The 15,759-nt window shown below is 55.7% G+C and overlaps 1 protein-coding gene across 2 annotated transcripts; it reads left to right on the top strand.

Moving 5' to 3' along the window:
* Window positions 1-210: 210 nt before the first annotated feature.
* Agap2 (ArfGAP with GTPase domain, ankyrin repeat and PH domain 2) lies at window positions 211-12,988 on the top strand. 2 transcript variants are annotated; one of them, XM_008844045.3, is made up of 19 exons: window positions 211-2,112; window positions 3,624-3,682; window positions 4,229-4,316; window positions 4,490-4,575; window positions 4,724-4,871; window positions 5,836-5,970; window positions 6,306-6,415; window positions 6,799-6,957; window positions 7,115-7,201; window positions 7,283-7,387; window positions 7,807-7,969; window positions 8,143-8,262; window positions 8,969-9,097; window positions 9,911-9,970; window positions 10,197-10,345; window positions 10,425-10,515; window positions 10,651-10,873; window positions 10,988-11,243; window positions 11,389-12,988. In XM_008844045.3, the coding sequence occupies exons 1-19, from the start codon at window positions 966-968 to the stop codon at window positions 11,629-11,631; spliced, it is 3,558 nt and encodes a 1,185-aa protein (XP_008842267.1). In that variant the 5' UTR covers window positions 211-965; the 3' UTR covers window positions 11,632-12,988. The 2 variants fall into 2 exon arrangements, with proteins under 2 accessions (XP_008842267.1, XP_017656339.1); XM_017800850.2 differs by lacking the exon at window positions 9,911-9,970.
* Window positions 12,989-15,759: the final 2,771 nt, after the last annotated feature.

Genomic DNA, 15,759 nt, shown 5'->3' on the forward strand with positions numbered 1-15,759 from the left:
CCCTATACCTGTCCACCCAATAGATAGGGTTTTACCCTTGTCCTTGTATGCTATACTTTACATTTACGCTCCGTAACCTTGATGTGATAGAAGGAGTGGGCTTGGTGGGTGTTGGAGGTGACTCCAAGTCCCAAGAAATCCAGGCCAGGCTTTGGGAGGGAAATCCAGTCCTGGATTTTGGTGCCGCCCTAGCAGACAGCGGTGCTGGTGGAGAGGTTGGGGGGAGATGGAGTGGGGGGGCCCGCGGGCCACCTCCTCCTCAATGTGAGGGGAGCGCCCGGACACTGCTCGCATCCGGACCGAGCCAAGCCGGGGCGAGGCCCCCGGCCTCTTCGCCGGGATCCACGCCCCTCCCCTCCCAGACCCCAGACCCGTGGGTTCTCACCCCCTCCCGTTCCCACCTTCCTCCCCCACCGCCTCCTATATCCCCAGCATCCTCCCCTTGCTCCTGCGAATCCCCCGCACAGACAGCCCCACTAGTCTCCTACCCTCAAGATCCCCCTCTCGGACTGCATCCGCGGCCTCTGCCCATTGAGTCCCTATTCCCCGCCCTTGCCTCCCCAGCACCGGTGCTTCTCCCCCAGCCTCCGGTCCCCTTTTCTGCCCCCATTCCTCCTTCCCCATTTGCCCCCACTACTGTCCTCCCCACCCTCCTCCGCCCATCTCAGCGCCCCCACCCAAGCCGGGGTGCACGGTCCGGCGCGCCTCCCTGGAGCAGCACCAAGGTCCCGGGGCTCCAAGGGGGTGGGGGCGCAGGGCGGGGAGCATGGGGAGGGGGCGCCCCATGTGATGGGAGGGGGGCGCAAGAGGAGGCGGCGGAGGCGGCGGCGACAGCGGAGCCGGGCCGGGGGCTCAGCGGGGTCCGGGAGCTGGGGGCAGCGAGCAGGGCGGCCCCATGGCCGGGCCCCCCTGAAGCAGTCCCGGGGAGTCCCCTCCCCTCCCCAGCTCGGGGGTCTCCGGGCCCCATGAGCCGGGGCGCGGGCGCGCTTCAGCGCCGGACAACGACCTACCTCATCTCGCTGACCCTCGTCAAGCTCGAGTCGGTACCTCCGCCGCCGCCGTCTCCGTCTGCAGCAGCGGCCGGCGTCCCCGGGGCCAGGGGCTCGGAGCCCGGAGATCCTGGCAGCCCCCGAGGCGCGGAGGAGCCGGGAAAGAAGCGGCACGAGCGTCTCTTCCACCGGCAGGATGCGCTGTGGATCAGCACCAGCAGCGCGGGAGCCGGGGGCGCGGAGCCCCCCGCGCTGTCCCCGGCTCCGGCCAGTCCGGCTCGCCCGGTGTCCCCGGCTCCGGGCCGTCGCCTGTCCCTTTGGGCCGCCCCTCCGGGACCCCCGCTCTCCGGAGGGCTGAGCCCGGACCCCAAGCAGGGGGGCGCCCCCTCTTCCTCCCGGCGCCCTCTACTCAGCAGCCCGAGCTGGGGGGGTCCGGAACCTGAAGGCCGGACAGGCGGCGGCGTCCCGGGCTCGTCCTCCCCGCATCCTGGCACCGGCAGCCGAAGGCTCAAGGTGGCGCCGCCTCCACCCGCTCCCAAGCCTTGCAAGACTGTGACCACTAGTGGAGCCAAAGCCGGCGGGGGCAAGGGCGCGGGTAGCCGCCTGTCATGGCCCGAAAGCGAGGGCAAGCCCAGGGTCAAGGGGTCAAAGAGCAGCGCCGGGACTGGAACTCCTGCCATTGCCGTCGCCGGGGGAGGGGGCGCTGCGGTTGCGACCTCTGGTGGGACCGGGGCTGGGCCTGGAGCCCGAGGGAAGCTGTCCCCTCGGAAAGGCAAGAGTAAGACCTTGGACAACAGTGACTTGCACCCAGGACCGACTGCAGGCTCTCCTCCGCTAACCGTGCCAGCAACCCCGATTCCAGCCGCCTCTGTCACCGCCTCCTCCGCGCAGCCCCCCGGGCCTGCACCTCCCATCACCCTGGAGCCTCCAGCTCCTGGGCTGAAAAGGGGCCGGGAGGGTGGTCGAGCATCCACTCGCGACCGCAAGATGCTCAAGTTTATCAGCGGCATCTTCACCAAGAGCACAGGGGGTCCTCCTGGCCCGGGGCCTCTTCCCGGACCCCCAGGCTTGTCTTCCGGCGGGTCCAGGGAGCTGCTGGGCGCAGAGCTCCGCGCCTCCCCTAGTGAGTAGGGCCAGGAGAATCGGGAGGGTGCTCAGCTGGGGTGGGGGCGCGCTCTTGGGTGGATGGAGGACCTAGGCTGGCTTCTCCACCAAGGACTGGGGCAAAGAATGAGAAGAGGTCCCGAAGCGCCGTTGGAAGTGAGAGATGAGGGATTTCAGAGGCCTTGGTCACTGCCTGCAGGAAATCACCCCCAGAGAAGCTCCAGACCCCAGTTCCAGCCTTGACTGGATTCTGGAAGCAAGGAGAGGGAGGCTTTGCTTGTGTGAAGGGACATTAGAGGGAAGGGGACGCTTTCCCCTGAGTGCTTGGCACAGGTGGCTTAGCAGTGACCTTGCAGACAGGTCTGCCAGGAACCGGTCTCCTGGGCTGAGAGCTGGCTGGTGGTTTTCCCATGCAGGGAAGGTGGATTGGGCGGCTCTTGAGTGTGCGGGGGCTGGAACGTGCAGATGTAAATGTGAACTGAAAGGGGCCAGATAGGAAGCCTTGCTTCCCTCACTACCCACCCCCGCCCCACAGCGGCGTCGAAACCCGCCCGGGGCTGACCCCGGAGTGAGTCAGGGGGGCGGAACTGCTGCAAAGACAATTCTTACCCCAGGAGACTTGGGAGGCGGTACAGAGAAGGTAGTGGTTTTTCATTCCAAGGGGTGTCTTTATTATTATTTTCTAACTGGTAGAGACAGGCGCGGGGACTCGGTTCCGCTCACATTCCCCGGAGGGGAGGCGGGTCTGGAAGCGGGGGCGGCCTCAGGGGTTTGGCTCCTGAGCGGGTGGGAGCAGATGGCTCTGGATCCCAGAGTTCCCGCCGCAGCTGCGGCGCCCCGGGAACGTCCGGCCAGTGTCAGGCGCGGGGGCTGGTCCCGGCGGGTGCAAGGAGCATCTTTTCTTCCCAGGCCTGTGACTTCTCTTGGCCAGAGAGGGTGGAGCCTTCCCCTAATTCTTTTGGAGGGTGCTTGTGCGGAGGGAGGTCGTGGGAGACCTAGGCAGAGGAAAATTCAAGCTTTGCCCCTTTGGGTCGTGAACAGGGGTTCGAGCTACCTGTGCTATTGACCTTGAAAAGAGGCAGAGGGATACCTCACCTCCGTTTTTCTCCTGCGAAATGGAGATTGAGGAAGACCCACTCCGTTGTAGGACCCAACCCCTCCTCCCTGGACCTGCCCTGGGAATCTGCCAGTGGGAGCCCCACTGTTCTCTTTGGTGGGAGATGAACCATCACGCAAAGTCCTGGTCTCTTGGTTTGGGCCAGGGACCCACGTGTGGGGATGTGCTTTAAGGGAGATGCCAACTGAAGTATTTTTGTCTTGCTGGCTCTGTTGCTAAGCAACCACTGAGCGGTGGCAACAGCTGTGGGGAGAGAGGCTGGGATGGGAAGACCACTCTCAGACCTGTCTGAGAGACTCAGAACAGGCAGGGTCCTGGGGGTGAGGTGAACCCTTCCTGAAGGAGGGTGGCTTAGGGCTGGAAGTCCTGCTAGGCCAGAGTCTCCCTTCTTAATTCACCTTTCCCTTTTACAGAGGCTGTGGTCAATAGCCAGGAATGGACTTTGAGCCGCTCCATTCCTGAACTACGCCTGGTAGGTAACCCAGGCCTCTGGCCTGCAGGGGAGGACTTCTCATCCCCTCCAGGCTCTCTCTTCACCTCTTCCTTTTCTCTTTGAGGACCAGGAAGAGTTCTCCTGAGAGATTAGTATCATGTTGGGGGGGCAGTAATCCTCACAACTTCTTTTCCAGTCTTCATCCTGTCTCTCTTTCCATTTGTCCACAGCTCTCTTCCAGGCTTCTCATTTATGCCATTTGCTCTTTTTGGCTCTTTATATTCTTTTGCCTAAAATTGGATAAAACTTTCCAATGAATGCCTAGGCTTATGACATGCCACACACAGAGGTCTAATATGTTTGCTAAACACCACACAAAATTCAGAATTGCTGACATTCCTCAGCTGTGGTCTCCTTCAGCCTTGTGACCATTTCTTACCATACCAAGCCCTGCTCTCCTCAGCTGAATGGAGCCCCTGGAGGTCTCTAGGTAGCTTGAAATTGCCAGCCCCTTTGGGTTCTCTGGCATGAGCTGACCCAAGTATCTTAATGCCCACTGTCTCTACTCCACACTCTTGTCCTCAGGGTGTGCTGGGTGATGCAAGGAGTGGGAAGTCATCCCTCATCCACAGATTCCTAACGGGTTCATACCAGGTGCTGGAGAAGACAGAGAGTGAGTTCTCATGAGCCACAGTAAACTAAGGCTGGGGGATGGGATCCAGGATCAGTGACTGGGCAGTACCAAGGTGCGGCAGACGGGGTGCAATAGCTAAAGTTCAGGGAATGAGGAAAGGTTTTGTGACCTGTCATTACTAACTTACTAAACCTTTCAACTCTTCTGGACAGGTGAGCAGTACAAGAAGGAGATGTTGGTAGACGGGCACACTCATCTGGTGCTGATTCGTGAGGAAGCAGGGGCACCCGATGCCAAGGTGAGGGGTGCAGGCAGTGGCAAGAATGGGCCTGCTGGGGTCAGCTCTGGACACTGGAGCATTCCCTGACTTTCCAGGAGACCCTCTAGGTTCCATCCAGAGGAGTGGGCTTGCCTGACCCTCTGTTTGTCCTCTCCTTGCCTTCAAGTTCTCAGGCTGGGCGGATGCTGTGATCTTTGTCTTCAGCCTGGAGGATGAGAACAGTTTCCAGGCTGTGAGCCATCTCCATGGGCAGCTGAGCTCCCTCCGGGGGGAGGGCCGAGGAGGCCTGGCCTTGGCTCTGGTGGGGACCCAAGGTAAGGAGATGATGGGGAAGCCCTGCTTTCAGGGGAGGTTGGAGGGGACCCCTGGGGTATTGTCTACCATGGGTGAGAATTTGGCATGGTGTTGAACCAGCTACTTAGATTCCAGTAAGTCTCTGGAGGGAGCCTGATGTCCAAATAAGGAAGTCAAAAACCAAACAAACTTCCCAGGGTCTAAGTAAAGAAAAGAGGCCAGCCAGGGAGGAAAGGAGAGCCACAGTGGCCGTCTTTGTTCCTTTCCTAAGATGGTGCTTACCTGTGTTCTCAAATTGCCATTGTCAACACTCCTACCATGTGACACAAACATGTCAAGTCTGAGTAGGGATAGAAAGCTTTTCCCTACAGCTTGGGTCAGGCTAACACCTTTAACCAGAAACTTCTCTAAAAACAAAGTACAAGGAAATACCAGAGAAAGCAGGAGAGCAGAAAACCTTTCAGTTCTCAAAAGAGTAGCTCAGAGGCACTCAGGCTGCACCAGGACAGGAAGAGCGTTGTCACTACCTATTTTTGTCCAGCTGGAGGATGATCTGTGTGCGTGCATATGCTGCTGCAGGTGCTAGCCTCCACCTGCCATTCACCTCCTGGTTTCTCATTGTAGAGTAAGCAACCCACCTGTTACCCGTAGACATTCAACTTTTCCCTAGTTCCTGCCAGTGTCCCCTCACTTGGGTCTCAGGTTCAGTAGATTTTTAGGGTAGGATGAGTTTCAGACAGTTAGGGAAGCTCTACTCACCTCTGGAGTATTGTCTGAAAACATGAGATCACCCCAGCCTCCTTACATGCAGCTGGGCATGTAAGTTGGGCTCAGCACTCATAATGGGTTTGTATGCTAATATTCTACCTGAGGAGAGATGTTCTTCCACACTCTAGCTCCAGGTTGCCCAGCCAGAGCCTGGAGTACAAGATAAAGGGAGGAAGGGGTCTCTCATCCAGTCCTACCCTTTTTCTGTCCCCTCAGACAGGATCAGTGCTTCCTCTCCTCGAGTGGTGGGTGATGCTCGTGCCAGGGCTCTATGCACAGACATGAAACGCTGCAGTTACTATGAAACCTGTGCGACCTATGGGCTCAATGTGGATCGGGTCTTCCAGGAAGGTGAGTGTGATGATTTACAGCATAGGTAAGAAGTGGGAAGCTGGAGGGTCTAGGGTATTGGAGAGGCCCAGTGTCTAGTTTTCTGTTTTCTACTGACAGGAATTGGTCCCTGTGGGAAGGAGGAAATATCTGGGAGGTCGTGGAAGGTTTGATTCATAGTCACAAAATCTTTCTGGGCTGGAGGAGCTGGCTTGGCCAACAGACAGTTTGGAGACCCTAGTGACAAGGAAGTCAGGGCCTATGTTATCTTTTGCAGATTTCTCAAAGCTGGGCATGGAAAAGTGGTCCTGGGTATATTCCCTGCTCATGCCTCTTTCCTCTCCCTTTCCCTTCAGTGGCCCAGAAGGTGGTGACCTTGCGCAAACAGCAGCAACTTCTGGCTGCCTGCAAGTCCCTGCCCAGCTCCCCAAGCCATTCAGCTGCTTCTACTCCTGTAGCTGGGCAGGTGGGTTGGGGTGTCAGAGACAACTGGAGGCGCTGGGAATGAAAAGAAGGATATAGAATTCAGAAGAAAGTTGAGGGAGTAGGGAAATGGTGGAAATGGCAGTGATACTATTTGTAGAAAGTGAATCAGGGTTGAGACATCATTTACAATATCCCAGAGCACGTTAACTAACTTGCTTGTTATTTGCAATGTTGTATAACATAATACTCCGGAAATCAACCTTTGCAAAACTTAAAGCACTGTAACAACCTAGCAAAGATTTATATTATTAATGATACTGTAAATGAATAATGATGAGATTAAGGAATGTCTCATAATTTGATAGAAGCATAGTTGGTGGGTAGGGACTGCTAAGCTATGCTGACTCCTCCATATGCCCCCAGGCTAGTAATGGGGGCCACACTAGCGACTACTCTTCTTCCCTCCCATCTTCACCCAATGTTGGACACCGGGAGCTCCGAGCTGAGGCAGTTGCAGTGGCTGGATTGAGCACACCAGGATCCCTACACCGAGCAGCCAAGCGCAGGACCAGCCTTTTTGCAGTATTGGACTTGCTGACCCCTTATCTTCCTGTCCTCCTGCCTGCCCATCATCCTTAGTCCCCTATACCTCTCTGTGGAGCTCTTCCTCATTTCTTTTCCCCGTCCTTCCATCAGTGGATCCTATCCACCCTCTGGCTAATTCCAATAACCATTCCAGAATCGTCGGGGCAGTGACTCTGAGAAGCGGAGCTTGGACAGTCGGGGAGAGACAACAGGCAGTGGGCGAGCCATCCCCATCAAACAGGTGAGGGGGCCACGGGCTGGAGGAATGCTGGAGCAGTTGTTCTTAGCTGGCTTTTCTCCCACACGTCTCCCTGTTCTCCAGAGCTTCCTGCTAAAGCGAAGTGGCAACTCCTTGAACAAAGAATGGAAGAAGAAATACGTGACCCTGTCTAGTAATGGCTTCCTACTCTACCACCCTAGTATTAATGTGAGTAACAGAGGTGGTCCACACTGGCCAGCTTTAGATATCCTTCCATTTCTGCCTGTCTGTGTCTGATAAGTCCTAGCATTATTTCTGGGAAGCTTTAGTCCTGATCTCTTTATCAAGCAGATTTAGATCCCACCATCTATCCATGATGGGGATAGGAAGATAAATTTATCTCTCCACGAACTTGTAGTCTAAGGGGAGTGTGTCCAGAATGGGCCTGTCCTTGACCTGCTGTTCAAGGGTTCAAGGAATGCTTTCAGGAGGAGATAGTGCCAGACCAAGTCTGACAGATCCACCCCTTAGAAGCTCATCCCGGCCTGGTTAGCTCCCAGGGCCTCTCTTCATCCTGTACTACTGCTTGCTTCCCAGTGCCCACAGAGACTGGAGCATCCTACACTCTTGACCCTGTACCCCTATAGGATTATATCCATAGTACCCATGGCAAGGAGATGGACTTGCTACGAACAACGGTCAAAGTCCCAGGCAAGCGGCCCCCAAGGGCCATCTCTGCTTTTGGCCCCTCAGCCAGTATCAATGGGCTGGTCAAGGACATGAGCACTGTCCAGATGGGTGAAGGCCCTGGTAAGTGGGGCACATGATAAAGGGGCAGGAAAGGAGCCAGGGCTGGAGGAAAGGGCGGGATGTGAAGGAATTGGGGCTACATTGGCTAAGTGGGAAGGGGGTGATGAAGAGGTACTATACAGGGAGGGACTGAGAGACAGGTTCACTTTTGTCTCCTCTTCCTCTCCTCACAGAAGCCACTACTCCCATGCCAAGCCCCAGCCCCAGCCCAAGTTCCCTGCAGCTACCACCAGACCAGACATCCAAACACCTACTAAAGCCTGACCGGAATTTGGCCAGAGCCCTCAGCACTGGTCAGTGGGACCAGCCTCCATCTACTGGCTTCCAGATCCAAATGGGATGTGGGTGGGACGTGAAATAGGGTGGAGGCTTGGAACAGGAATAAATGCATGAGGTAACACAGGAGTGTCTGCTGGGTGCCTGGCACCACGCTCATGTGCCATGTCTATCATGGTGGTGAAGATAAGCAGGTTCTAGAGCCAGACTGCCTGAGCCTGAATCCCTGGTTTGCCTGTCCACATGGGCAAGTCACTTGAGCTCTCTATGCTTCCATTTTTACCTTACAGGATGAGTTTCTTTAAGGCCTAATTAACAAAACCAAGGACCTTGACCAACATATAGTCAGCCATTAGTGTTTGGAATATTCAGACTTATATATCAAAATTGTATAAATTATATGATATTTACAATATATACTTAAATAGAAGTAACACTTTAATGAATGTTCCTCACAACAACCTTATCAGGTCAAGATTATTGTCCCCATTTTAAGGATGAGGAAACTGAGGCTAAGATTGATTTGTTCAGTCTCCAGACCAGTAAATGGCAGAGCCAGGATCTGTCTAATTCTAAGGCACTTAGGAAGGATCCAGGAGGGCCTCTTGGAGAGGGTCAGCTGTGGAGGGACACTCTAAAATGCCAAAGTTAGGTCAGGCAGGAGGCAGACTATCAGCATATCTATGGAGGGGCAACTGAAATAACTGTGTCCCCCTCCCTAAGACTGTACCCCATCTGGAGACCTGAGCCCCCTGAGTCGGGAACCCCCTCCTTCTCCCATGGTGAAGAAGCAGAGGAGGAAAAAGTTGACAACACCATCCAAGACTGAAGGCTCAGCTGTCCAGGCTGAAGGTGAGGCTATGGTGGGTGGTTCCACTTGCACTCTAGCAGACCCTCATCCCAGATATCCAAACCCCTGGCCTAGCTCCTGCAGAGGAGGAAAGGTGCCTGACTTGGGTACTTGACTTTCGTAACCACTGCACAAAACCGAGTGGGAAAATAGATGGACACCATCCGGTCCCTGTCCTTCCCCTGTTCCGTAGCCCCTTTCTCATAAGTCTGTAGCCCCTGTTTCTTCCCCTAATGACTCCCTTGTTCCTGTTCCTGCCCTCATCTCCACTTAGGACCCTAGCATCTGTACCCGGTCCCTAATAATACAGCTCCTGAATTCAGTATCCACATTGCCCTCTGCCCCCATCCCTGCTCTCAAATAACCTACAGTGATTGCCAAGCTCCCCCAACAGCTTTGACCACTGTCCCCCAGCGACAACCCCCCCACAGCTACTGACTTCTCTTGAACCCCAGGACCCTCATCCCAGCCTCTGTCCCCTCTCCTCCTGTTCGCACAGATCCTGACCCTCCCTCCCCACAGAACAGGCTTCTCTTTGGTCATGATGACCATCCCACTGCCCCTGCTTTCTGCCCAGTGCTCAGACCTGGGTTCCAGATCTGCCTACTCTCATGGCTCTTGGCCTCTGCTCCACTCTGCCCCCAGGGCCACTGACTGTAGTTCTGCTTTCTCTCCCCATCTGTCTGTCCTGCTTTGTCTCTGGTACTCTCTGTCACTGTCTCTATCTCTCCGTCTGCCTCTTTCTCTTTTCTTGGTTTCTCTTTCTCTGGTGTGCTCTCCATTCTGTCTCTATCTCCTTCGCTTCGGGAAACCAGCCAAGCGCAAAATGTGGAAACTAAAATCCTTTGGTAGTTTAAGAAATATTTATAAAGCAGGTAACAAGCGGGAGCCGGGAGGGGTGCTCAGCTGGGTGCAGAGGGGTGGGGGTGCCCCTGCCTCTCCCTGCATGTGCTCGGGCTTCCTGCTCTCCCCCCACCCTCTGCTTCCCCTTCCCCCACAGCCCCAGTCCTAGGGGTTCCATGGACATCAGGGAGGAAGGGTTTGGGGAAGGCCCCCTGCTGGAACTCTGTGCCTCATGAATCCTCCTGTCCACCCACCCAGAGGAAAACTTTGAGTTCCTGATCGTATCCAGCACTGGCCAGACGTGGCACTTTGAGGCAGCTAGCTTCGAGGAGCGAGATGCCTGGGTCCAGGCCATCGAGAGTCAAATCCTGGCCAGTCTGCAATGCTGTGAGAGCAGCAAGGTCAAGGTAATGAATGGTTTGAGGCCTCTGGTCAGATGAGGGAGCTGTTCGAGGAAATCAGTGCTAACCTAACCCCTCTCTGCAGCTGCGCACTGACAGCCAAAGCGAAGCCGTGGCCATCCAGGCAATTCGAAACGCAAAGGGAAACTCTATCTGTGTGGACTGTGGAGCCCCCAGTGAGTGCAAGGGCCCTGCAGAGGGGACTGGGAAGTGGTTTCCCGGCCTAGGGAGTGTGTCGTTAGCTGGAGTTATGGATGCTGGGGTAACCCATCATGCTGCCAACCTGAGCCTACGTTGCACTCGGTCCCCAGACCCCACATGGGCCAGCTTGAACCTCGGTGCACTTATCTGCATCGAGTGTTCTGGCATCCACCGGAACCTGGGCACACACCTGTCCCGCGTTCGGTCGCTTGACTTGGACGATTGGCCTCGGGAGCTGACCCTGGTGCTGACGGCCATTGGTAACGACACCGCCAACCGCGTGTGGGAGAGCGACACTCGGGGCCGCGCCAAGCCCACGCGGGATTCTTCGCGGTAAGGGTAAAGGACCGGCTCGGGGGCCGTCCGGTTCTTGGGAGGGTCCTCTGGGTACGGGGCAGAGGCTCTGGTTAGAGGCCCCTAGAACTCCTTCCCTTGGTGGTACTGCAGCGAGGAGCGTGAGTCATGGATTCGTGCCAAGTACGAGCAGCTGCTGTTTCTGGCGCCGCTGGCCACGACGGAGGAGCCGCTGGGCCACCAGCTGTGGTCCGCTGTGCAGGCCCAGGACGTGGCTGCCGTTCTGCTGCTTTTGGCCCATGCGCGACACGGGCCGCTGGACACCAGCGTGGAGGACCCGCAGCTCCGCTCCCCGCTTCACCTGGCGGCAGAGCTCGCCCACGTTGTCATCACGCAACTGCTGTTGTGGGTACGTGAGCGGAGGGGTAGGGAAAGGGATCCTGGAGGGTTTCTTCTCCCAAGTGCCTGGCTTGGAAGGGCTGGACATTCCCCGAGGCGGGTGCGGGTGGGCGCCCTCGGGGACGCGCCGTCACATGTCCCTTTCCGCCCTTCAGTACGGCGCGGATGTGGCTTCCCGCGATGCGCAGGGCCGCACAGCTCTGTTCTACGCTCGGCAGGCTGGAAGCCAGCTGTGCGCGGACATCCTCCTTCAGCACGGCTGCCCGGGGGAGGGTGGCAGCACCGCCACTACGCCCAGCGCGGCTACCACGCCCAGCATCACCGCCACACCCAGCCCGCGGCGCCGGAGCAGCGCAGCCAGCCTGGGCCGCGCGGACGCGGCGATCGCGCTGGTGTAGTTGCCCAGCTGCGGGAGAGACACCCCCCACACCCGCAAGGGCCGGGCACGACCGCACCGGGTGGACCGCTGGACAGATGCACTCACCTCTCCAATCCGCACCCCGCCCTACGGGAGCACTTACTATCCCCCACGAGGGCACAGCCCCCACGCCTCCCAGAGGACACAAACTCACCTCCCTCTCCGCAGCGAGGCACGGAGACCCCAGCTCAACACGCCCCTACTGCACCGTTTCCTAACTCTGTTTGCTCTGGGTCTACCCGTTCTGTCTAAAGAAGGGGACGCCCTAGTCACTGTACGGGCTCCAGGGCGCCCGGACTTGACAGCTCATGCCCCCTAGGGGCGGGTAAAAGACCCATTCCTGCCTGCGTTCAACAATCCCTGGTGGGAGCCCAAACCCAGGCTGGCTCCTGGGGCGACGCCACGCCAGAGGGACGGGTTAGTACGTGGAGGGCTAGCCCTGGGACTTGGGGCCAATACGGGACCCCACCCCTTCCATGCTGATCTCACTGCCTAGTAAGGAGGAAAGGGCAGCGAGGGGCAGGACCCCTGCTGCTCATGGAGGTGTGTGTGTTGGGGTCCCCAACCCTTTCCGTGAAAGGGACCATGATGTGAGTAGAAATCAGATATCCCCCTCTACCTATCTACAGATAGAAGCTAAAGCGCCAGCGGAGCCAAGAGCCTGGGGTCTTCCCCTACCATCCTGGGGGGTGGCAGGCAGAAGGGATGGAGCAGGAGCCGGCTAGAGAGGGGCCTTGTAATTTATTTGCTTTGTTCCCCAATGTGGGGGTGGGGTGGGCAGGGGCGAGGGGAGGGCGTTTCAGGGTTGGGGAAACTAAGGGTGGGCAGGGGTGGGATGGGGTGGGGTGCTCTCGGGTTGTGTCTGTGGCCGTGACTGTGTATCTGTGACTGTGCAGCACCCGTGGTGATCTGGGGTAGGGTGCCTACAATGGGACCCCTCCCCCATTACCCTTTTTGTTCAGCCCCTCTCTCCCACCGGAGCAGCTCCAGACCCGTTCCTCGGCCCCTTGCTCCCTCCCAGCCAGGGCTGAAAGGATGTGCGATGTGGCTGGGATGGTTTCCAGGTCCCTCGCCCAATCCCCAGAAAGGGTGAGGTGGAGTGGATTTACCTGGCCCAGCCCTGCCTCCCTCAGTCAACCCAGGCTTTGGGCTCATCTGTGTCAGTGGTTTCTGGTCTTTTTTTCTTTTCTTTTTTTTTTTTGTTTTCCTGGCTAAAATATTTTCCAAAAGACCAGGTAATTGGGGAGTGGGGAGGGGGCGGGGGTGCTCCCCTCACCTCCTCAGAAGCAAGTGGTATGAATCTTTAACAGCAATTAAAGAGGAAGTGATTTTGTCTAGGGGGTGAGATGCTGGTCTGTTCTTGAAGAGGCAGGTCAGGTTATGGCCTTGGTCAAGGTGGGGAAGTGGAGGTGGGAAACAGCCAGGCAGAGGTGTCTCCCTCTGCGCAGGGGAGTTAGGACAATACCCACAAGCAGTGGTAGCTACATCTTGTACAACAATCCTGAGCTTCAGTGAAAAGAGTACCCAGTAAAAGCAGGCAGGTAGGTGGGAGCAATTGGGGATCTGGATCAGGAAAGAAAACTCACAATTGATGCCAACCCTGGGAGAGTTGGAGTGTGGTGTTTGGAGGCCCAGGGGAGTCTGGTAAAAAGATGGGGTTGCTCTAGTTTAAGAACGAGTAGATCTGATTTTGAAACCTGGACACTGCTCACTAACATAGTGGACCTTGGGCAGGTGAGCTCAGTGGCATCTCTTGACAGGGCACTTGATAAATGCTGTGGTCCTGAGGAGGGCAGCAGTGGGACAGCCTGCTCACCTTGATAACCATTCATCAGGGGCCTATTGGCCGTAAGGGCCTGCTAGGTACTGAGGGGTTTGAGATTTCCTAGCCATTTGCAGGTCCCTGATGGCCACAAGTTCTGTGCCAGCTGATGTAGGCATTTGCCCACTTTTGTTGCTATGGAGACACCCTGGTCATAGTAGGTTGAGCCACAGCACCACCCAGTTCAGCACATAGCCAACCTGTTGTTTTTCATGTGTAGTAGCTGAAAACATCTACCCTGATAGAGTTTGGTGCTAGGTTAGCTAATGCAGGTTGGGTTCCCCCATTATTGTCCAGCTTGGAGCAATCAGTGACATCAGCATCTTTGGGTAGAGATGATTCCAACTTCTAGTGTCCTCTAAGGTGGTCAGCTGCAGATGTGCCAGTGAGCTGACAAGGTGTGGTCTTAGCACCAAAAGCTGGTCTCGTGGAAACTGTTTGCAGGGCCCTGGGCTGGGTACCCACCCAAGCACATCAGCACAACCCAGGGAGAAGTGGATTTGAGGGCAGCGGCAGGCACAGATGCAGTTGTGTGGTCTGGGCCAAATAAAGGGAAGGGGGCAGGGGAGAGAGAAAGCAAACCTTTGCCAATCAGCTAAGCCCCTTGCCACCCTTCTGATTACCATCTTCCCTCAAGGCAAAACCTCACTCCTTTCAGAAGCTCAGGATGTAAGAATACAGGGAGGAAGCAAGGACCCTGGACAGAAAAGTTACTTGTCAGAGGATCCACAGGTCAGTGAAAAGAGGTCAGGGTATCAGGAAATTTCACTACCAAATACTCTGTTTGACTCTTCTGTAAATCTTTAGTCTTGTGAAAAGAGATGGACTGATTTCAAACCCTTCAGGTTGGCACAGAAGGGGACTCCTGGGTGGGCAAGGGTAAGCTGCTGTCCCTTTTACACCTGTTCTCTACCTGGGTTTTTCCCCCCTGTTTTCCGTGTACCTTCTCCCTACTCTCCTGGTTGTCATCTGCCATACATTCAGTTCTCTTCCTTTAGTTTGCCTTAGCACAGCTGAGGCAGTCTGACTTTCATGGGAATTCTGCCAAGAGTCAAAAGGAATTTATTGAAAGCTTAAATTGATTCAACATGGGGAGGTAGTTTGTTTTTATATGGGTTTTTTTGTTTGTTTGTTTGGTCTTTGAGACAGGGTCTCCCTGTAGCTCCAGCTGGCCTTGAACTCACAGATCTGACTGCCTCTGCTTCCTGAGTGCTGGAAGGGAAGTTTCTGTTTTCTGAACATGAGGCTCCATCTCCATCAAACCTCGGCTTCTTCCTTTCCCATTTCAAGTGTGTCTACCGTAGCCTTGCAGCAGCTTTTAGAATTCCTCTAAGACTTGCCTCCAAATCCTACCTCTTCAGAGTTCAGAATCTGGTTTATAAGTTGATGCAAGTCTTGTACAAAGATTGTGACCCTGAGGAAGATGATTTGAACTCAGTGCTCTGCCTGTGGCCACCTTCAAGGCAGTTCCTAAATTCTCATCCAGCTGCAGCATCTATCCCTTCAAGATACATGGATTTAGGAAGCAGGATTTGTAAGTCTACATTTCAAAACAATTTAAGCATAACATGTAAAATAAGCATTCATCACATTCATAAAGAAAAAGGTCAGTCTCACGCAGATTCCCTCAATATCCATCAAATCCTTCACTTGCCATTTCTGGAGGTAGCATGGCATGTACTCAGTCCTTTTCCTGTTACTAGTCGCCTACCCCCAGTCTCCAGCAGGGTCTATGTATGTACCTTCTGTCTGGGGACCCTGAAGACTCTCCCTTTACTGTTGTCAGGGTCTTCTGCCCTAGAAGAAGCAGCAGGTGAGAGAGCCCCTCAGTTGCCTCTGGCAATCGGGAAGAGATGGAGACACCAGCCCCATCTGTCCCTGGTATCCTATGAAGCTGACGTAGGTAGCAGCCCACTCTGGCATGGCATAGGTGGTTTTCCAGGGAACTGTGAATAACCAGGGGCTGTGAGGGGTGCTTGGCATGTAGAATCTGGAGTATGCTGCAGGAAGGAAGATGTCCTAGATGGGTGTGGGAGGGTCTCTGTGGTGCACATTTTGGCTCTCAGGATGTAAGGAGGGAGAAGGGAGGGAATGGTTCTTACCAATGTGAAGCAACTGGCCTAGGGGTGTAGCTCAGTAGTAGAGCACTTGCCTAGCACGTGTGAGGCCCTGGGTTTGTTTCCTAGCATGACTATTTTTTTCTAAAGATGGAGGGGACAGATAAGGAAAGGAGGGACTGGGAGTCTGCCGTAGCTTCACAGTGGTTGTTAGGATTCCTCTGACTTG

The sequence above is a fragment of the Nannospalax galili genome, unplaced genomic scaffold (genome assembly GCF_000622305.1).
Source record: "Nannospalax galili isolate Female #2095 unplaced genomic scaffold, S.galili_v1.0 scaffold340, whole genome shotgun sequence".
Classification (NCBI taxonomy): Eukaryota; Metazoa; Chordata; class Mammalia; order Rodentia; family Spalacidae; genus Nannospalax; species Nannospalax galili.

Bases quoted from the DNA above. Each gene is read 5' to 3' on its own strand.
- Agap2 (XM_008844045.3), top strand. From the start codon at position 966: ATGAGCCGGGGCGCGGGCGCGCTTCAGCGCCGGACAACGACCTACCTC. The intron at 8,263-8,968 runs GTCAGTGGGACC...CCCCTCCCTAAG, and splicing joins GGCCAGAGCCCTCAGCACTG to ACTGTACCCCATCTGGAGAC. The intron at 10,346-10,424 runs GTAATGAATGGT...CCCTCTCTGCAG, and splicing joins GTGAGAGCAGCAAGGTCAAG to CTGCGCACTGACAGCCAAAG.